This window comes from Toxorhynchites rutilus, chromosome 3 (genome assembly GCF_029784135.1).
Source record: "Toxorhynchites rutilus septentrionalis strain SRP chromosome 3, ASM2978413v1, whole genome shotgun sequence".
Lineage (NCBI taxonomy): Eukaryota > Metazoa > Arthropoda > Insecta > Diptera > Culicidae > Toxorhynchites > Toxorhynchites rutilus.
In genome coordinates this window covers 310,201,128-310,223,909 of record NC_073746.1, presented here as the reverse complement: position 1 = coordinate 310,223,909, position 22,782 = coordinate 310,201,128, and the positions used below count along the sequence as shown (strand labels likewise).

The 22,782-nt window shown below is 38.8% G+C and overlaps 2 protein-coding genes across 3 annotated transcripts in view; one reads left to right on the top strand and one right to left on the bottom strand.

The window, feature by feature from the left end:
• LOC129776573 (DNA polymerase zeta catalytic subunit) overlaps positions 1-3,158 on the top strand; it is a 36,369-nt gene extending 33,211 nt beyond the window's left edge. The window contains exons 8-9 of the mRNA XM_055782295.1: positions 2,098-2,886; positions 2,947-3,158. Coding sequence (XP_055638270.1) covers positions 2,098-2,886; positions 2,947-3,087 — 930 coding nt within the window. The 3' untranslated portion in view covers positions 3,088-3,158. The remainder of the gene's footprint in view (positions 1-2,097; positions 2,887-2,946) is intronic.
• On the bottom strand, positions 2,998-22,764 carry LOC129776580 (trypsin-2-like). Of its 2 annotated transcripts, none has more exons than XM_055782303.1 (3): positions 22,684-22,764; positions 3,669-4,276; positions 2,998-3,600 (listed from the first exon to the last, which is right to left on the bottom strand). In XM_055782303.1, exons 2-3 carry the CDS (start codon positions 4,194-4,196, stop codon positions 3,154-3,156), a joined length of 975 nt encoding a protein of 324 aa, XP_055638278.1. In that variant the 5' UTR covers positions 4,197-4,276; positions 22,684-22,764; the 3' UTR covers positions 2,998-3,153. The 2 variants fall into 2 exon arrangements, with proteins under 2 accessions (XP_055638278.1, XP_055638279.1); XM_055782304.1 differs by lacking the exon at positions 22,684-22,764 and adding an exon at positions 16,529-16,711.
• Between the last annotated feature and the right edge of the window lie 18 nt (positions 22,765-22,782).

The following is a 22,782-nucleotide window of genomic DNA, read 5'->3' as shown; positions in this document are numbered from 1 at the left end:
CAGATTCAACTTCATACAAATGATCTCTAAATCAACGATAGTCCTACGTCACCCTTGCGGTTATACCATAGATATAACCCACTTCCTGTTTTTGGTTCAACAGAAAGGATGCAAGAGAAATACGCATGGCTGGCGAAACCAGGCCATTATCGACGCAACTATAATCGGACAAGCGGTATATAATCATTGGTACCCCAGCATGGCATATATCGACTAAAGGAAAGCCAAGATTCCATACCTCACTCGTTTCTCGTCCGGGTATTGGAGATCTATAAAATTGGGTTGGATTCTTGCAGCATACGACGAGACAGTGGCGTACGTCTCTATATCTCAGTGATGAGGAAAATGTGTTACAGTCTTGAGCTCTGCAAATAAAGAGGGGGATATTCCAAGGCGACTTTTTCAGACCGCTTTGGTTTTGTCTGGCACTGAACCCCCTCAGTAAGAAGCCTATGAAAACGGTCGAGGCGACGGCCCTCACGAAGAAGTGACCCATACCTTTTACATGGAGGTCAGCGTCTAGATGTAGTTATCCGGTTTTTCGAAGATATAAGCAGGGACATCTGCATGGAGTTCAGCCTCGACAAGTGTTGATGTCGATCTGCTGAAGGAACAGCTTACCGGATCCGAAGGTTACGAGGTCTACGACGGCGAGTTGATAAGAAACATGGTTCGTGGCGAATCTTACAAATACCTTAGATTCCTTGGATTCACGAGGACTTGTCACTTCGACATCAAGACGGAGCTTAGAGATAAGTTCTTGAGTCGAGTGAATTGTGTCCTAAAGACTTTTCTCAACGCAGGGAACAAGGTACGCGCGTTCAACACACCCCTGCTGACCTTCAGATTTGGAGTAGTCAAGTGGAACAAAACTTACTTAGAAACCTTGAGAGGAGGATGACGAAAGTATATAAAGAGATCGGAATGCATCGTCCTCAATCGACACTGGACACTGGAGTATCACTACCAGGCAAAGAAGGGGGATTTGGAATCGTCGACATTTCCGCACTGTGTGTTGCCCAGGTACGACAACTGCGCGAGTACTTCGCAGAACGCGCCAACAAATACGCCCTATACCGGGCTGTCGGCGCCGCTGACAGAGGATACAGGCCTCTGCGGGACTAAAACGCACGAGCAAACAGGAGCCTAGTCTCCCCTTTGGCTAGGTTGGCCTAGTCAAGAAGTGTAACAAAAATAAAATAAAGAAATTATTTGCACGTAATTAGACGTTACTGGATCGGCACCATAAACACCATTCACAATTTCAGCGACTTGGCTTGCATTTTCGCCTTTATTAAAAAAAACTGTAAAAAACTGTTGTTAACACTCACAACTGAATGGGACAAACAAAAAAAGCAAAAGAGTTTTTTTTATTGTGAAATGCACCTTGACAATGAGCATAACCCTCGGGGGGTCTTCGTAGCCACTTGGTTACGCGTTCGCTTACCAAGCGATCGATCGTGAGTTCAAACTCAGGGCCCTCAATTGTGACCATCTTAGTGTTGTTATAGAATAACTACGTCCACGCAACCATCATCAGCGATGGAAATCGATCCACGGTCGAAATAAGATCGATTCATCCATACAACTGCTCTGCTCTGCAAGACACATCGGGCTGCTGTTCTATAAATAACTCAACAATGATCAATATCAACTGTCTCCGCTGTCCGGTCTGCTGAACAATGGATGAACAGAAAGAATACCCTTACGCCTAAATGGCTACTACTGTGTAATTTACCATAGTAATGGAACAGAAAACTTAACGCCTAAATGGCTACTACTAACTACCGTGTAATTTACAATTCATAGAAAACATAAACATATGTACATGTACACGATTAAAACCCGGTTCTGCTACAGCTAAAATGCTAATGAGCCTAATAAAAAAAAAAAAAAAAAATGAGCATAACCCTGAAATGTTATGATCAATATTACACGAGATATCGATCACTACAGCCATCTACCGAGAAAATAATGGATTTATTTTTCCCCAACCTAATACGCGTGCTTTTATCAGCTAGCTCAATTTCTTTCATTAAATTTATGACATCACTCGAAATGGGACTTTTTTTCCACATTCACATTCCCTCATTCCAGACTAAAAAACGCTACGTAGGATTCATGTACGAAAGCGTGGACCAGGAGAAACCAGTATACGAAGCGAAGGGCATCGAAACCGTTCGCCGCGACGGTTGTCCGGTGGTTGGTAAAATGTTGGAGAAAGTGATTCGCATTCTGTTCGAGACGAGGGACGTTTCCAAAGTGAAACAATACACCTTGCGACAGTTTACCAAAATTCTGGAGGGTCGTGTTAATCTGCAGGATTATATCTTCGCCAAAGAGTTTCGTGGTGAAGGCGGTTACAAACCGGGAGCTCGCGTGCCGGCACTTGAACTCTCCCGCCGCTGGAAGTTGACTGATCCTCGCAGAGAGCCACGCCGTGGGGAACGGGTTCCTTACGTTATCATCAATGGTCCCCCGCTGGTGCCCTTGATTCGCCTAGTCAGAAGTCCTGATGAAGTGCTCGCCGACAGTGGGCTCAAAATAAACTCGAATTACTATATAATGAAGGCAATCATTCCACCACTGAATCGGTGCTTGCTGCTGATAGGGGCCGATGTTAATCAGTGGTATAACGACATGCCGCGAAAAACGCTGATGCTGCACAACACCGGTGGGAAAGGTTCGTCTCTGGCAAGCGAGTTGACAGTTCCGAAGAAAAGTACGATTTCACAGTACTTTTCGACCACCAGTTGCGTGGGTGATTGTGGCAATCAAACACATCGAGGGGTGTGCAATGAATGCCTCAGAAAACCTCAACGTACCGTTGGTTATGTGTTAGATAAAATTAACCGATTGGAGCGTCGAGTTGGTCTCAGCGAGAAGGTATTCCTGGATAATGTTTTTCCGTGATAGAATTTTCGTTGACTTTCTGGATTCTTTCAGTTATGTAAATCTTGTTGTCAGCGGACGTTTGACACTTCTTGCATTTCCCTCGACTGTCCGGTACTATTCGTGTTAGATAACCGGAATCGCGAACATGCACAAGTACAGTATTATCGGAACTTGCTGGATGACATGTTTTGAGGTATGTGTATTATTGTTTTATTTATTATTTTTTATTTATTGATAGTAAATGGAATACGTAGCAAATTAACTACCGATTGAATCGTTCTCAATTGTCATCCGAACCCAATCCTTGAAAGCACTTATTCGGGTAATTACTGTGGGGCTACGATACGCGGTACATGGGAAAGCTCCCCAGGAGACAATCCCCACTTGTGTTTCGATGCCATCCACTATTTGTACCAACGGTCCGCCAGAATCTCGATGACAAGCATTTACGGCTCCACTGAGTTCCCCGGCGCAAAAATTAGTCTCCTCGAGTGGATTAAATACCGGGAAATACTGTAAGCAAACATCGTATGGAAACACCGGTAGAGTAGCCTTTTGTAGCTTATCTGGGTAACTCGTTTCTATTGTGGACGAGACGGATCCCCAACCTGGAAGAACTGCAATTCCGTGAACGGGCTCTTGGCTATCATCCAATTTGATCGTTGTTACTCCGTCGACTAGATTCAATGGCCGATCTAATCCTATCTAAAACAATATGAGAAATATTATAAAATACAACAGTGGTTATCTGGATGGTCCAGAAAATCACCCACCAAACCGATATCGTTCGGTCCTACAAATCCTGGTAAACGATTTTCATGTACTAAAAATTCGCTTATGTTGCGTCGCTGCTCGAAACCCTCTTCACGTTGCAGATCATATTCTCCAGCAACAACTTCCAACCAACCTCGTAGAAAAGCAGTTTCTTTGCAGTGCGCTGCGGTTAAAATCCAATATTCTGTCACAATTGTACCGCCGCAAAAATGAACCGGCTTCGAGCCATTTCCAAAGTTCCACTGCAGGGATACAAGATAAGGGAATTCACCGGCCTTCGCTTCTTCGCCCCCAACAATTTTAGAACTCGAATGTTTTGAGACCACCATCAATGCGCTGCCTGAACCGCCCGAGAGCCAAAGCCAGAGAATCACGACCACAAAGTTCATCCCGATGCGCCTGCGCATAGCTTTGCGGCTGGCGTTAAACTGTAGCGCCGCGTTAGTTGCATCAACACGTGTGTTCATTGCGAAGGCGATCTCCGTTGCACTTTCACTCAGAGGCTGAACTTTCGTTTTCATTTTCATTTTCGTGTTCGCTCTCGCCAACGCACATCACGCCAAGCTGACCTCATTCGAAGACGTTGCCGCGACTGAGACATTGGAAGCTGAAATTGAACAGCATTGAAGGTTGAACAACAATTTCGATATTATTCAATCGGAGATGTTTATGATGATGAAGACAGATGATGCGAGAAAACATTGATTGAAGCGAATATTATAGAACTAGGGAACGAGGTGACGGAAGATCAGTAAACGGGAGGCAAAGTGGCTTCGTGGATTCGGTACACTAACCTTCTACAGCCCAAGCCCGCCTTTAGACGGGCCTCGCGGATTCTCTTTTCAAATTATGCAGACATTATTTTTAATGTTCACCCTCACCCTCACGTCTTTAGAATATTTTCATCTATCACAAATACACATTGTTTTTATGCTGGCAGCTTTCTGCTAGGAGTGTTTTATGTTGAAAGTCGAAAATTCGAAATAAATGTGGAGTAGGCTTTTTAGATAAATAAAAAACTTGGGCGGTAGAGGGCTAATACGCGTTTTTGCCAAGCGTGTAGTAGAACTCGCTTGCATAAATCTTACCAGGTTTTATTTAGTTGCGGAAGAATATACAACCTGCAAATGTAGCGGAATTCATTGAAGAATTTAAACTCGAAGCATGCACTCAAAAGCTAAAATTTACTATCGGCCAATGAGATCAATCGGAGTTTTCGATGGATATTTTTGAAAGTCGTATCCCATATCTATCGAAATGAAAAATACTCCAAGTAATAGCTCTGCTATTATTGGCAGTTATTGTTATATGCAGTTATTGGAATATCGATTGACGTCTTATTCGAAGTTCAATTGATTATAGGTCAATTAATTGAACAATTACAACAGATTTATTGTAACTTGTTCACCAAACCGAACATTTATTTTTGTCTTGTTAGTTTTTATTACAAAACAAGGCACTTACACACCTACGACTTATTCGAGACTCTCGCTTTTTTAAAACCAATTGTTTTGTTTAACTTTCACATTTGTTGAATCTTGAAACCTTACAAGAACAAGTATACCGTAATGTATCAGAATTCGGACACTTTACCATTATATTCAATATCATCACAAAACCTAAACATCATTGGTATGTTCAATAGATTCAACTAATAGGTACTATAGAGTCAAATTAAAACAGATTAAAAAATTCGAGATGTTTGGAATAAAAAACACTTTCAGAAGATGGTTCTAAATCCGGACGGATTATAAGTTCACGATGAAATTTCTTATTGCAAGAGTTTCATAAGAGTTTGTAACAAGCTCTAGGCAGAATGGAGCCAGTATTTTCGAAGTTTAATGTTGATGTTTGAAGCAAAAATGTCCGGAATTCAAATCATGATTAAAAAAGAGTCTGAATTTCAAATCATGACACTATGAAGAAATTTACAAAGAGCCTGGCCGGGTATGGAAGTAAAAGTGCCCTAAAACAAATAACTCGCTCTATGGAAAATATTGTATAGGGTACTGAATAAGAAATTTTGACTATTTTTTTTTGAACCCCTATGAGGTTCAACATAGGATTTATGTTAAAAAAACGTACTTTTCAATTATTAAAAAAAAATTAAATACTATAAAAAATCTTGAAATATTGATTTTTTTTTAAAGATTTAGAGATTCACTACTACTCTCATTCGCATTTATCGATATGTGTGATTTTCTTCAGAATTTTAACAGTGTTGCGCGGGGCAAAAAATATGTACGAGGGCGGTCCGATAAGTACTTAGCCTCATCGCCCGATGGTGTCGGTATCGCAAGAGAAGTTACCTATCGTGTAGTACATTCTCGTAAACGACTATTGTCAAAATTGCAGCCGAATCGTGTCCGCGGATTTTAGAAAAATGGAAGTTCCGCCGTCACCATGGCCAAACTGGTCGGACTTGCTGCCCCATCCACCGTATTCTTCAGATTTGGCCCCGTGCGACTTTTTTTTGTTTCCAAACTTGAAACAGTCACTCGGCAAGCAGAAATTTGAGTCGAATGAAGAGGTCTTCGCCGCCACGGAGGCCTCGGGAGCAGTCCCGAGAAAACGTATTTTTCAGAAGGATTACAGAAGTTGGAGCATCGCTGGGTCAAGTGTATCGAGCTAAAATAAGACTATGTTGAGAAATAAATCACCACTTTTCCAAATTTTTTGTTTTTTTTTTGCAGGCTAAGTAGTTATCGGACGGCCCTCGTATGTCGCTGGCTATTCCTCGGTTTCCATAGATATTCATTTTTTAATAGTATTTCATGTTCAACTGTATAGAAAGCCTTTACGAGGTCAAGGAAAGATGCACCATGTGATCGATTCCATCTATCAACTCATCCAGAAGATCAGTGATGATCAGTGTTGCCAGACGTATAATTTATCTGGAATGGTACAGATTTTTTCATTATTTTTTGTCCAGATTCTGTACGGTACAGAGTGAAGATTTTCGTCAAAAAGTACATATTAGTACAGATTTTTGTCACGCGTGAAATTTCTTACAATTGAACAAAGCAACATTAAGGTACATGACGACTTTTACGCCGTAGTATCACTTGGTGCTGCTGATCATAAAAGCATTCACAATGCAATGATTGATCTGTTTCATAAGGACGAAATTCCTTACAAGAAACGTCTGAAAGGATTCGCGTCGGATGGTGCGACGTATGTTTTGCCCCAGATCAACAGATTGAATCGTTTATTCCAGGCTGAACAACCTGAATTCACGATGCTACATGAAAAACTGAAAGATTTTTATTTGATCATTCTAACTAATATCTGTTAGGAATCTTACGTTGTTTCAATGTATAATGCTATTTAATATGAAGATCATTTGCAAAGCGATAAGCATTTTAGGTTGTGGAGACGATCTGACGTAGTGGTAACATCCATACCTCTCACACAGAGATCACGAGTTCAGTTCTCACACCCGACATTCTTCCAAAAATGAAAGTAAAAGTGACGAACCAGCCGAAATGTGTTGAAAGTCACTATAATAGAAGAATTTTAGGTTGGAACAGAGGCAGAAGAAATTATCAGAACAATGGACAGCGAAAGGCAGATCATTTCAAAGGATATTTGTCGCAATTTTTTCGTGGAGCTGATCAAGAAAATTAGAAATAGATTCGACGTTGTGTTAGGAGCCTTTCCAGGGTTCTACGATGGGAATATACAAGATCTGAGGAATGAATTCGGTATCCTAAAGGTAAAATTACTCCGTAAGAAAATCACAGTTTCCGAAGACTAGCATGTGCAGTATTGGTGGACGAAAATTGGATGCCTAAAAAGAATTGACGGTTCGCACGCATTTTCGGCGCTGCGATGTCTTGTTTTCAACGTTCTCACTATGCCTCACTCCTCGGTAACTTTCGAGTGATTTTTTTTCTGGTATAATCAGAACAAAAATAAGCTTCGAAAACGGCTCAGCAACGATACGATGAACGCTATTTTGAGATCAAAAGATTTGGTCAAACATCGTGGCGGCAACTCGAAAATTTGAATAAATGATAGTATGCAATCTAGATTCAGAAAAAAACTATGTATAAGCATCATCAAACACAAACAAATTTAAATGTAGTATTTGTAGTAAATAAATGGGTATTTTTTCATGCTAATAATAGTAATAGTAATATTAAAGTAAAATAATTATTAAATACCGCTAGATTATCAGTAATAACAAGCTTTGCCAGTAACACCGGCTGAGTGTATCCTAAGGCTTACCTTCCCTACTAACACATCCCTGAATTCCCGTGACATTTATGAGAGGTCGTAGAGTTCTCTGCATCTCTCTTAAGTAAATGTTGAACTAACATTCCTTCCCTTTTCTCTAGCAGTTGCAAGGACGTGGCCAGGACAATTCTTAACTGTTGGAGAAAACATGTCTCCATCTAAGAGATATTACTAATCATCAGCAACGGATGGAGGCTAGTTTTTAACATAACAGTTCTGAATTCGTACCACCTACGATATTGTGCAACTTGCTCAATGCTAATGCTAATGCTAATGCTCATGCTAATAATTTTTTTTCTCTACAAATATTTTCGATGGTACAGATTTTTGGAAAAAAATTTGTTCGAAAAAGCATATGTTCTTTTAGATTGTCTTCTCTCTACTTGAACATTATTTGAAATATAGTTGAGCATTTCTTGTAGATGTGAATCATTGGGTCGGTTTTTGACCTTTTTCAAATATTTGTCCTTTATTTTCAACAGTTTCCGGAGATCATAAGACATCCAAGGACAAGCGTTTCCTTTGATGTTGACTTCGATAGAAATGGTTCTAGAACATTGCGTTAATATTGAATTGTATGTCGACGAAATATTCGTTAGAGACAATTCAACATCTTGGTCACAATTGCAAGGAATTCGAGAAGCGGGTGTTCAGTCTGTTGTAATTATAATTCTGGTTTTGACTTTGGATCCATGTAGTCTTAATGGAGATACGATCAATGAGCGATCGCTAAGATTTGTTAACAGTGTGTCATTCCGAGTATTTGCCACATCTATGATTCTGCATACAACATGTTCCAGTATATTATTACTCCTATTACGTGTTTACTACATGTGTTGGAACATATAAAACCTAATGATTGTAAAATATTGCTATAACGTACCACAATATTATTACAAGACAAATTCACAGGGACATTCACATCACCTACAACAAAGTATGGTCTTGATTTGGAACGATTTGATTTATTCTCCAGAAAGTCATAAAATCTGTTAAAGTCAGCAGGTGACATCTCTTGTGGCAGTGGCCTTATAGAATTTCAGGCCTGGAAGCTGTCCAAAATCCGTCTACACGTACGTTTCATCGTCCATCAGCTTGCATCCTTCGTACTTCGTCAAGACCTTGTTGTACAACTTTCGAGCGATTCTTTTGGCCACCTTGCAGGCACGGAAATTACGATAACCTTCTCGCATACGGATTCTCCGGATGGTACTTTGGTGAGAGTTGTGGTTTTGGCGATGTCGTAGTCCGAGAGTCCTGGGTTTTCCTCAATTGTCCAACTGTTGTCCAACGTTCACGGGAACGTTTCAGCACATCATACACGGCTGTTTTAACCACTTTCAGTGATTTCGCGATTGTAGTACTTCCATACTGCACAACTTTTTGAAAACAGAACGGATCAACGTGAAATTTTTACCGTGAAAGATACAGGTTTCCCAAATAATTTGCTGTTGAAAGATTTCATATACGTGTACTACGACCGTTGCTATAAAATGAACAGTGAACGGTTCAAACCAGAGATCTCTCTTTCATTCGGTTTTCCATTAATTTCCATTAATGAAACCCAACAGAGTTTCTTTCGAGATTTTTTTGGTTTATCTTCACCAAAAAAACTTCGAGCAAAATTAAGCAAAATGCAAAATGGAGAAAATCAAAAATCGAGAGGAAAGACAACTAATGAAAAATATTACGTCAATATTTGAGAGAAGCTTCTGGCAGGTTGCCGAGAATGCAATACCTCATAAATTGAATCAAACGTAAGATTCGGGCTTTTGAATATAAGACCTTTTTTTCGATTTTAATATTAGTAGGTTAATCTATAAGAATAGAATTAAGTCCCTATAAGCAGTCTGTACAACCATTAGGTCGAAGACGTTTGACATTAAATAAATAAATAAAAGACAACCTACTAAAAGTTCTTTGATGTGAACGTAAAAACAACTTATTGCTCATTATGTTGAATTCTTCCTGATATAAGCCCTAAATAAAATGATTTTTTAAGTTTTTCTTTGGTTAAGTTTAGCATATCTTAAATGAAAAAGACCTTACTTATTGTTCCCAACTTCCAAACCATATAATCAATATTGGATGAGAACCACCGATAATGTTTGGGAGAACGTTTCTGAAGGGAATGTGTGAGAACTAGAATCACATTACCCGGGCCGTGATCGCCTTTTTAAAAACGGGAAATGTTTATTTTAAATCACTTTTATTCACAATTATTCACTTTACAACTACCGGTTACGCTCTGTACTTCTTACTAACTGACTCGGTCTAGCACGATCGGTCTTATTTATTGACTAAAACTGCTGATCGTGCACATTGGTGAAGATGCGCTTATCTGGCAGTCTGTAGCCGCGTGCGGTGTCCGTTTCTGGGCTGACTTGGCTGATATGCTAACGTGACTCCTCCGGGGGGTGAAAAAAGGACGTCCTCGTTCTTAGGAATTTGTAGAAGTTGTTTGATTGATGCTATTATTATGCGAGATAGCCGGCCTCATTCTGGGCTGACGGATTTTGATGACTATCTTTCGTCTACGAAGACATGTATAAAGAATAATCCCAATTACTATTATTACTGTTGTGCTTAGTCCTCCACAAATGCTAAATATCCAGTTTTGATGATCATACTGTTTGAGTTTTAAAGTTTCCATTCGCTTCCTATTTACTAATGTGAGGTTACTGATGGCTTGGATGTTTTGAAGTTTCAAAATATTGCGATTGATGATCAGGTTATGAAAAGCACCTTGCATTATTTGAGTTTCGTTGCTGATCGTTGCAATACTCGTAAAGAGTTGGTCATCCACGTGAATACTGCAGTTGTCAAACGTTATTAAAAAATTGCCAGTTAGACTGCGGTTCTGGGGTCCACAATCCGATGAGAGGTTAATATTTTGTGCGTTGTTTATGAGAATTTTGTTGCTCGCCACCATGCTCACAAATGTGTCATGTTCTTCTACTACGTTGCATTTGCTTGTTACTCCCGTTATGATACGATGGGTACATTCATCATTCAGGATCCTTAATTCAGTAATGGGCTGGATGAACTCCTCTGGCTTATTTGTTTTGAACCAGTTAATTCCAGATTTTACCACGTATAAAGGAGCATCGGCAATAATGGTTCCATTTACGATGAGTGGCACAATTTGAATAATATGTGACCATGTTTTTTGTAGCTGAGGTATTTGGAGTATGTAGAGTAGTGAATCGTCTTTTGTAGCAATTTTCGGTATCACATAATTCAAAGCTTGTCCGGGAAACTCCGTTTTTATTCCTTGATCATTTAGGGTTGATTCTATCAAGAGAATTTCATGCAATGTTAATAATTTGTTGTTGGGTAATGTGATTTTCGCCCTCAGAATCGTGTCTTAAATTTCCACTAAAATATTATTAATACTGTCCATGTAGAGAAGGAGACTAATCGCATCGTATTCCTCAGAAAGGATTTTGTTTTGCACGTGTTGGTCGATTAATTGGTTGATAGTTTTCGCCATGTCTTGAATTCTTTGGTTCACCATTTGGTTAATTACTATTTGTTTATTGTTTTCGTTGATTAAGTCGTTAGACGTCGAGTTCAATAGCCGTAGGTCGTCCGCATCCGGTGTTCCGGCCAACCATTTCCATGTTGTTCCAAGAGCGTCCCAGCGTCGCATTCTCTTCGGTGTGACTGGTTCTATTTGGCGAAGGTTGTTTATCAATACCCTACTCTTCTCAAAAACTAATTTTGATATGTCCAATTGGTCGTTCAACTGTCGTGAGATTTTGCTAATTAGTATTACATTTTCTTCGATTTTAGAAATGTTGATTGGGTGTACAAATTTTATGTAGGATGTTTGAATGCGACAATCATTTCTCTTAATGAGCAGAACAGGATCGCTGTGAAGATTCCTTATTTCCATATGTGGTATTCTAAATTCATGACAGTGCGCGATTGTTAGTAGTAGTACGTTTATTGCTAGTAGTATCATCTGAAATTGAATATGAAAAAGGTTAGTAGTTAGTACTTTTCATTCGCTTTATTTTATTTTTGTTTCTCTTGGTATTTCTGCCATTTTTAAATGTTTTGTGTTTGACATCAAATGCATTCGTATTAATAGCTCTCGCGTCAGTTTTCTTCCTTATTTGAGGTACAACAAATACTACCTCACCATCTCTTATTTCTGGTGGTTCTTCTTTGTTATTATTGTACTTTGTTAATTTAATTTGACTTTTAATCATGCTTTGTTTTGCTTCTTGAAATATTTTTTGGGCATTAGCTAAAACTTCTTCAGGGTTATTAACATTATTATGATTAAATACAATTTCGTTTGGAGTGAACGTTATTGAAGAGTGTATTGTATCATTGTATAACGCTACTGAAATTTTGATAAGTGTTTTCACTCCTGCGTTTTTGAATTTGTGTTTATTTGTGTTGTATATTTCAATTATTGTAGAATGGGCTCGTTCTATTTGCCCGTTAGATTCAGAAGATGAGGCATATTCCAATGAGCTGCTTAAATTTTCTAAGTAATTTTTGAATTGGATCGATCTGAACGTTGTCTCATGATCAGTGATAATTATTGTTGGAACGCCAAAGGTTGAAATATATTTCCCTATTGCTTTTTGTACATCTGTCAGATTTCTTGTTTTGATGTGATACATTTGTAGATGCTTTGAGAAGGAGTCTATGAGTGATAAGAAGCAATATTTAGCAATTATGAAGATATCCATATGTACTCTTTGAAATGGTTTGTCTGTTATTGGTCTTGGCGAAATTTTAATATTGTAAGGTTTCCTCTCATACTTATGACTGTTACAAACTTTACAAATATTGATATAGTTTCTGATCAATCTGGACATGTTAGGAAAGAAGTATGATCTTTTTAGATGAGTTTCCACTTCGGTTATGCCTCTGTGTGCTCTCTCATGTTCTTTTGTTATAATTAAATTTTGGCGGTCTTCGTTTTGTACATCTTCAACCATTTTAGATGTAAAAACAAAGTGTCCTTTTTCACCAAAATTTCCCTCAATGTTTCCTGTATGATATCGATTAGTGACTCCGGTGCGAGGAGAGCCGTTTGTTTCCATTGTGAAAGGTTTTCAAAAAATGTGTCATCTCAGTTTTGTCATACGTTGGTTGGGCCACAATTGTCCTGTTAAAATTAGTTAAAATGACGTCATAATCGTAGTTCTCGAGCTCCAATCTCCATCGTAATATTTTAGAGTTTTTATCTGAGTTTTTTATGAAGGTCAACGGCTTGTGATCTGTGATCAATGTAAATTTACCTCCGAACAAATAAGGTTTATATTTAGTAACGGCCCATTTAATGGCTAAAGCTTCTTTTTCGTTTGTTGCGTATCTTGACTCAGTATCCGTGAGTGTTCTTGACCCAAATGCAATTGGTTTTTCAACTCCTTCTTGTATTGGTGAGAGAACAGCTCCTAAGGCGTATTCTGACGCGTCCGTTGTGAGTATAAACGGTTTTTCAAACTGAGGGTATGCCAAAACTTGATCCGTTGAAATAACTTCTTTCAACGTTTTATACGCATTGACGTAGTCTGGGTCTTCAATATTAAGTACTACATCTTTTTTTAGATACTTTGTCATATTTCTGGAAATTTTTGAAAAGTCTTTAATGAAGCGTCGGTAATAACCGGCTAGACCAAGGAATTGTTTAATTTCTTTTTGGTTTTTTGGAATCGGCCAATTAATTATTTTTTCTATTTTTTCTGGGTTTGGTTTAACTCCTTCTTCCGTTATAACGTGGCCTAAAAATTCTGTTTCTTTTTTGAGAAACTCACATTTATCCAGTTGGATTTTCAGATTGAATTCTGAAAGTCTTTTCAAGATGAGTGTAAGATTTCTGAAATGTTCCTCAAGGTTCCTTCCAATTATTACAATATCATCGAGATATACGTAGCAAGTTCTGCCTATGTAATCTCCAAGAATATTATTCATCGCCCTCTGGAAAGTGGCAGGGGCGTTCTTTAATCCAAAAGCATTCGGGTGAACTCAAAATGCCCTTTTTCCGTTGAAAATGCAGTTTTTTTTTGTGGTTTGGATCCATTTCTATCTGGTGGAAGCCAGACTTAAGGTCCAATGTTGTAAAGTAGACAGATTTTCCGAGATGATCAAGGATATCTTCTATTTGAGGAATCGGGTACTTATCGTTTACAGTTTTATCATTCAATTTCCTGTAATCGATTACCACGCGAACTTTTCGTTTGCTAGAAGCATCTGTTTTTTTGGAACAACCCATATTGGAGAAGAATATGGGCTTACTGAATGTGTTATTATACCATTTTCTAACATCTCTTGGATCTGCTCTTCCACATCTTTTCTGAAGTGATGTGGATAGCGATAGCTTTTTGTTTACACGGGGGTTTCATCGGAAGTTAATATTTTATGTTTGATAGCCGTGGTCGATGATAGTTTTTCGCCTTTGCGTAAAAGGACTTGTTGATTATTGTGGATAAGATCAATTAGTTTTGATTTCTCTAAAGACGATAAATGGTCTACTCTTATTATATTCGAAATTTCGTCCCTGGAGATTAGGTTATCCCTATCGGTAGGTAAGGGATCGAACGCTTCGAAATTATTAACATCCAATCCTAATTTGGGGGGATTAGGTAAAGTTTTGTTTGAAGATACGACGTGAATCATTGTTTTGAAGTTATTCGCGTTATATAAGCCAGGCGCAATATAAGTATTTTTGCAAAGTTTTTGAAAAGTTGGTACAAACCAATCACCATTTGTATTTGTTTCTAAGGTTATTGTATATGCGTATTGTTTTTGATTCGCAGGGTAATATTTTTGAAATTTAAAATTCTTTTTTTCAGGTATATTGATAGTTTCTTTTTGGTAATCAATTTTTGCTTTGTGTTTAGCAAAGAATTGAGAACCTATAATTCCGTCAAAAAATGTGTGGAATTTTAATTCATAAAATGTTAGCGGTTTTATCAGTCCGTTGAATATATCCAACTTGGCCTTTTTATTGACTTCTTTGTTACCAGATATGTTTTTTATTACGGTCGTTTTTGTAGTTACTGTATTATTGATGATACCAGGAGAGATAATATTTTTATTAGCCCCGGTATCGATTAGAAATTTTAAGTTTCTCTTAAATTGTGAAAAAAAGATTAACTTTTACATCGAGGAAAGGTAAATAGTTTAAGTTAGATTTTGTTTGTGTTGGATTTGATGAAAATTTAGTTCATTCTCGTCGATTTCATCGTTGTTTGATTCTTCTTCTGATTCTGATACCTCATGATTATTGATATTTCTTTTGTTTAAGGTTAGTCGACTCCTTAGTGAAGGATCGATTTCCATGGGCTCAACATGTTGTTCATTTTTAACAGGTGTCTCATGTTTGCCTTGTTTTTGGTATTTGAATTTACTGTTGGAGTTATTGGTATTTGTTTTATCACTGTTGTTTTTGAATACTTTTTTTCGAAATTATTAGCTTGTGTTATTATTATTTTTTCTTTAGAGTTAAATTTACAGAGGAACGCATAAGCATCCTGCAAAGATTCTGGTTTTGCAGCTTGGGCGAAGCCGAAATAGTTTTCATTTAAACCTGAAATAAATGCTGCTAAGGCGTCCTCGTCGATAAATTTCGAGATCGCCCCCCAACTAGCGGCATATGTTTTATCTTGCTTTGCAAGCGTTTTAATATTCTGCACTATCAGTTTTGTAATTTGATAGTACTTGTGTACGGTCATTTCTGCTCCTTGTCTATTTTTCCATAGTTGGACTTTGTACGTTGATAATTCGAATTTGTCTCCCAGTGTGTTAATCAAAATTTCCTTCGCCTCAGCGAAGCTACCGATGTCGCAGGCCATGCATATCGCATCTTTGGCACGGCCTTCTAATTTATTGAGAACTGCCTGTTCGTAAATGGCAAAAACGTCATTCGATACCAATGGTTTAAATGTGTTGAGTGTTTTTTCCGCTGTATTTATCCATGTATTTAACTGTTTTTATTCCCATCGAAAGAGGGGATACTTTTTATCGGATCTGGGATCCGATATAACGACTCAATCAAGCTTCTGCTGTGCCTTGGCCTTTCATTGTCAACAACTGGAACGTCAGCAAATTGTTGATTTTGTAGTAGGTTGAGCTGTCTGTCGTGCTCGTCTTGTTTTGTATTTAGTTTTGCGAGCTGATCAGATATCTGAGTCAGCTGGCTCATAAGTTGTGCTATACCACTATCCATGTCGCTGTTTGTATCAAGCGATAGTGTGGCAAGTGTAGGTAAATCAGTCCTCAGGGGGATATGTGAAAACTCGCCTGACTCTACCGATTCTATGTCGGATTCGCTAGTGTCAGAGCTAATATGAGTTTCTGATTTACTCCTTTTTAAATATTCCCTTGTAATTTCCAGAGCACTTTTTGCTTTCCTGGAAAACTTAGGCATCAGTTTTAATGCGTTTTAAAAATAAGTTTGCAAAAGAGACACGTTCTTTAAGAACTCGTGTTATCTTCCGGTGTTGCGATTCTCTAAGAACTTCACAACGCCGGTTGGAAAGAGAACTTCTCTCAGAACTGTTCACTTTCCGAGTAGTAAATGAAATCAATAAAATTATTTTCCTCACGTCTCTCTAAGAACGCGTGTGAAACAATTATACTAATGTTCACTTACCTCAGTCGCTCTGGCAGGTTCGCTTGGAATCCAATTTCGCGCGGCGGAGCCTCGACTTCGTCGGCACACTCGATGCTAACGAATGCTTTCGCGGGTTCACTTTAACTGCAAGCTGATATGCAAGAGTTTCTGCACTGTTGTTCGTGAAACTGATTTTCCAAGCACTGCAGGCTGCGCCAATCACATTACCCGGGCCGTGATCACCTTTTTAAAAACGGGAAATGTTTATTTTAAATCACTTTTATTCACAATTATTCACTTTACAACTACCGGTTACGCGCTGTACTTCTTACTAACTGACTCGGTCTAGCACGATCGGTCTTATTTATTGACTAAAACTGCTGATCGTGCACATTGGTGAAGATGCGCTTATCTGGCAGTCTGTAGCCGCGTGCGGTGTCCGTTTCTGGGCTGACTTGGCTGATATGCTAACGTGACTTGGATTGGAAGCTTGGATTGTCGCCGCACCCAAATTGTTAAATTTCACCTACTTTTCATCCAGTGTCGAAAATTTAACAAGTGTGTGCAGAATCTACAACCTGCATAGCAGTTATATCAGGGGTACGACTAAAACGTCAAATCCCTCATATTGCCAGTGTACCCAATATTGCTGCGGTTCACTGACATTTTGGTTCTATCAATTACTGTTGTTTACAACTCGGTACGGTTATATAGTCGAATAGTGGCTAACTTTAAACTCCATGTTAAATGTAAACACCTCCATGTGAAACCGAAATATGAAAATCGCTCATGCAGTTAGAATAAAGCAGCGCATTTTTCGATTTCAATCCTCGTAAATGATATGTTGATAAACAAATGACGCCATATTGATTTTGATTTTGGGTAGCCTATATTCAATTGATGTTTAACCCCTGAGTTATATCAACTGGAGGACTGTATGCTGCGACGCTTTGTTTTTTGCTCGAAGCTGACATAGTTCAACAACATCTTTACCTAAATTCACACGGTAGCTGCAACCCTTCAGAATTTGCCGTAGACTAATCAAGTGTCAAGTGAAATAGTGCGGCATTCTGTTTGTTTTTATCATGTCCTACTACAACAACAATAAACAAATCCACAAACCTGCTACTCGCTCAACGTCAGCAAGCTCGTTGGTTGAAGATGGATTGAGCAGAAAAATTCGCGATAAGGAGACCGATGAAATTGAATGTCTCAATGATCTGTGGTTGAAATTGAAGGTAATGATTGACCAATCTAATGACAGGATTGAGAAAAAGATTGAATCATGTGCCATCGACCTTGGGAAACGCATCGACAACATCGAACAACAATTGGTTACTGCCAGGAATGAATATTCATCGAAAGCTGACGAACTGTCTGGAGAAATTGCTGCTGTTCGGTATGGTCTTTCACTGACAACCGAATGTTTAGAAAGAACAGAGAAATCACATGATCTGATATTATCCGGGATTCCTTTCACATAGAATGAAAACCTCAAGGAAATATTTCAGAAAATTGCCCACAGTCTTTCGTATGGCAATTCTGAAATTTCTCTGGTCAGTATGAAACGATTAGCAAGACAACCCGTCTCTCCTGGATCTACTCCGCCAATTGCTTGTCAATTTGCGATGCTCAATGAACGGGCTGAATTCTACCGCAAGTATCTTAATTTGAGAACTCTGAACTTGAGCAATATTGGATTCGATAATTCAACCCGCATCGTCGTCAACGAGAGTCTAACCCAACATGCCAGAACAATTCGAGCGGGAGCTTTAAAGCTTAAGAAGGAAGGTCGGATTCAACAAGTTTCCACCAGGAATGGAGTTGCCATTGTGAAGACCAGGAGATCTACTACGAATGTCGAATGTTACACTTTGGAACATTTACATAACGCCGCTATATAAACCTTTCCATGTATTATTTTCTCTTTCCTTCATATTTATTCCGTGTTTCCATCCTTGATTATTCCATGTTTTCTTCCTCGCCTGAAAGTCATTATACTACATCGATTAAACCTTTTTCCTTGCAACTCTCATTTTTTCCTCCCAATACATATTCCTTTGAATCCGATCATGAAAACATCCGTGTTTTATTCCATCCTAAAAGTCAAAACTGTGTTTCTGTGGCATGCAGCTCATCTCACTTTGCTGCTACCGTCATCATGTGACGCCGATTCTGCTGTATGCTGTTGCTGCTAAAATACTACTACCATTGTTGCTGTTGTTGCTCTGCGATTGTAGCTGGTGTGGTTCTGCTGATGTCGTGGTTCAGCTTCGCTGTGTCTTGCTACTCGAATATTGTCAATTATCTGAATAGCTATAGAATATTGTGTTTATTTCTTGTTACTTGCTGTGAAGTAACAATTTGGGTTAGGCCGTAATGTAAAGAAAATAATTGGAATGAATGAATTTCTGTATGGTTGGAGTAATTTTACTGCGGGCGAGTTATGCTTTGAGGGTGAGGGATGTAAGTTCTGTTTGAACGTTGTTCTATGCATTGTATTTGAGTATGACTGATAGTGTATCAGGGCTCCGTTCTGGGGCCGCTTCTTTATTAATGATTTGCCGGCGGTTTTGAAATATTGTAGTATGCATCTTTATGCTGATGATGTTCAAATTTATTTCTGTAGTATTGATCATTTTTGTGTGGACGATATTTCTATGAAGATTAACGAAGATCTCCATCGAATTCATTGCTGGTCACAGAAAAACCTTTTGCCCATAAATTCTTCCGAAATTCAAGCAATATTTATATCTAAATTGAGAACATCATCTGGCTTACCTGTGCTAGCTATCAATAACGAACCAATCCAAATTGTTAACAAATTAACCAATCTTGGCGTAATTTTCACTTCTAATTTAAGTTGGGAATCACATATCAACTCTCAAGTTGGTAAAATTTTCGGTGTGCTTAAACAGTTGAACTTAGTTACCAAATATTTCGACGTCAAAGTCAAACTCAAGCTTTTCAAAGCGTTAGTTTTTCCTCATTTTATGTATGGTGACTTTGTATACACCAATGTCACTCAACAATCAATGAACAGACTAAAAGTAGCTTTGAACTGTTGCATAAGGTATGTTTTCAATATTCCTAGAATGGGAAGGGTTTCGCCCTTACAAAAACAATTATTGGGATGCCCATTCACCCAATTCTATAAGTACAGAGTTTGTTCTATCCTGTTTCGTTTGATAACGACTAAAGTTCCTAATTACCTATTTTCTAAGTTAATTCCATTCCGTAATACACGAGTAAATCACTTTTTAATACCATTTCATTCATCGCACTATTATAATCCGTCGCTGTTCGCTAGAGGCATAGTATATTGGAATCGTTTTCCAACTAATATAAAAAATTGTTCATCTAAACACAATTTCAAGCGGGATTTACTTTTTCACCTGAATAGTATTAATTAGCTTGTTGTAATTGAGAAAACACTAGGATGTAATTTAAGTAATGAATAAGTTTTCACATATTCTTCAAAGTAGACCAAATTGTAGCATTAAGAGAGACAAATGTCTCAAGTTACATGATTTATTCTTACAATAAATAAATAAATAAATAAATGTGCCTGATCACGTAAAGGGTGTGTCACATCAAATTGCATCACGGAAAAAGCGCTGTAGAAATTTAATTTTTAGGAATTATATCTTCAGCTTTCGCTTATAATCAGATAAGAGTGTATAGATCACGTTGGCCATGCTTCACTGTCAATTTTTCGTAAATTTGGAAAAATGTCGTCGAACGAAAAAGAGCGTCGTGAATTAATCTTGTGCACTCATTTCGAGAATCCGGAGTTGTCACATCGGGACATCGGTAAGATGCTGGGAATCGTCCAATCCACGGTCAGCAGAGTACTAAAACGATACTTCGAGAACCTAACCATCGACCGGAAGGTGAAGAACGGCAAAAATGGATGCTCCGTCAGTGAAAAAGATCACAAGCGCGTAGTTAAGCAGTTTAGACGTGATCCGAGAAGTTCGGTCCGGAATGTCGCCAATAAGCTGAATTTGTCCAGTTCATTCGTCCAGCGGACCAAGCAGCGGGAGGGCCTGCGTACATACAAGGTTCAGAAGGCTCCTAACCGCGACGAAAGGGAAAACATGGTGGGGAAGACGCGAGCCCGGAAGCTCTACACCGAAATGCTGACGAAGCCGCATTGCCTGGTAATGGACAACGAAACCTACGTCAAAGCGGACTTTCGTCAGCTGCCGGGCCTGTTGTTCTTCTCCGCAGAGGACAAATTCAGCGTTTCGGAGGAGATTCGCAAGCAGAAACTATCCAAGTTTGTCAAAAAGTACATGATGTGGCAAGCGATCTGCTCTTGCGGAAAGCGGAGCGCCCCCTTCGTGATGACCGGCACGGTAAACGGGCAGGTTTACCTTAAGGAGTGCCTACAGAAGCGCTTACTACCACTATTGAAGCAGCACGAGGGCCCGACCATCTTCTGGCCGGATCTCGCTTCGTGTCACTATTCAAAGGACGTGTTGGAGTGGTACGAAGCCAACGGGGTCACCTTCGTGCCAAAGGAAATGAACCCGCCCAACGCGCCGGAGCTTCGCCCAATAGAGAAATATTGGGCGATAATGAAGCAGGCCCTCCGGAAGAACCCAAAAGTTGTCAAATCGGAGGCGGACTTCAAGAGAAAATGGATTTCTGTTAAAAAAAACTACAACCGGACGTTGTACAGAACCTTATGGACGGGGTAAAGAGTAAGGTGCGAGCATACGGGCTTGGGCTCGAAGTATGAATAAAAAGAAAATGCTAAAAGTTGTTTAATAGTTTTTATTTTACTGTCTAAAATTTTCAAAACGATCGGTCTACTGGGCGAATTTCTACAGCTTTTTTTCCGTGATGCAATTTGATGTGACACACCCTTTACATCACTTCACGGTGAAAACGAAATAAAGTGCATATAATCTTGCATACAAATCATTTCGTTTGCTCCGTGAAGTGACATTCATGATCAGGCCCTATGTCTTACAAGAATACACCTCACGAACAAATTTCCGTCCCGGAATTATATGGTCCTCCATACGCAAAGATTATCGCTCATGAATGGAAAGTTCGTTGCCCTCAAGTCACCACGTGTCAATTGAAACTTACATCATCGTTATTGCAGCTGGGTGCGTTGTTCTCATTGTTATTTTGCGGCTGTCAGACCCAAGCGCTCGGCGAGAAACTCGTTCAATCCACGTTGGGCAACGAACGTGTAACTATGAGGATGATTTTATGTCTTAGTCAGACCCAGAGCTTGAGAGAGAAACATGGCTGAGAGTTAGAAAAAAACTGAAATAGTTTACGAACATGACTAAAGGTCGTCTGAAATCAAGTCACACCAGAGTCTTTAGCGGCCCATACACGCTCAATATTACTGTGCAAATGTATGCACAATATTATTGAGGGTTAAGGTTGAGGAATCTTATTGTGCAACAGTCGGGTTTGTGCGATGAAATTGAATCGTGTGAAAATTATATTGGAGGTTGTGTAAAATATTCAATATTTCCCAACATTGCACAATCAAATTCATTTTTTTTAGATTTCGTACAACATATTGTAAAACCTTTCACTATAAAAAATACACGATCAATTCAATTGCACAACTTCCTACATGGCGTAATAATATTGAGCGGGCTGTGGGCTGCTTTAAAGATGAAAGGGAACGGCTCGGGTGCGAATTGTAGTCTGCAAAAAAATATTATGGTTTGAGCCCAATTCGCTGCACTTTACATTGAATGACTTGATATTTTTAGATTAATTCTGGTTAACATGGCTTCGTTCGAACAACTAGATACATGTCTGGGTTTTCTCCATTTTCTATAATTTCTATATTAGTTACATAACGAATAGATACATCGAACTCCAAATGCCAATGCCAAAACGAGAGCATTTCACTATGAATGCTTCTTAGTCAATATCGATCATCTATTAGTTAGATAAGATCACGAAGAGATAATTGAAACAATTATGTTAATATCTGCAGAATTTAATTATGTAGGTATGTCGGAAGCAATTTGTATCGAGCAGAAGTCTAGTTTGTTTAAATTCAAATCCACAAATTCCTCAGCACCTCCATCATCAATTTATAATGGCGAAAAAATAAATAATCCTTCATTCGCGCCGATAAACACTCTGATCTACGGCGCCGCCATGTGCTGAATTATGTAATTTTAGCAGTTTCACTTGTTGGTGATTACCTGTGAACCTTTCGCTCTTAATTACACACGGATGCTTCGCCAGAGATGCTCCAGCATGATGAGAGTGCGAAATGTACCGACTTAAATTCCCACGAATAC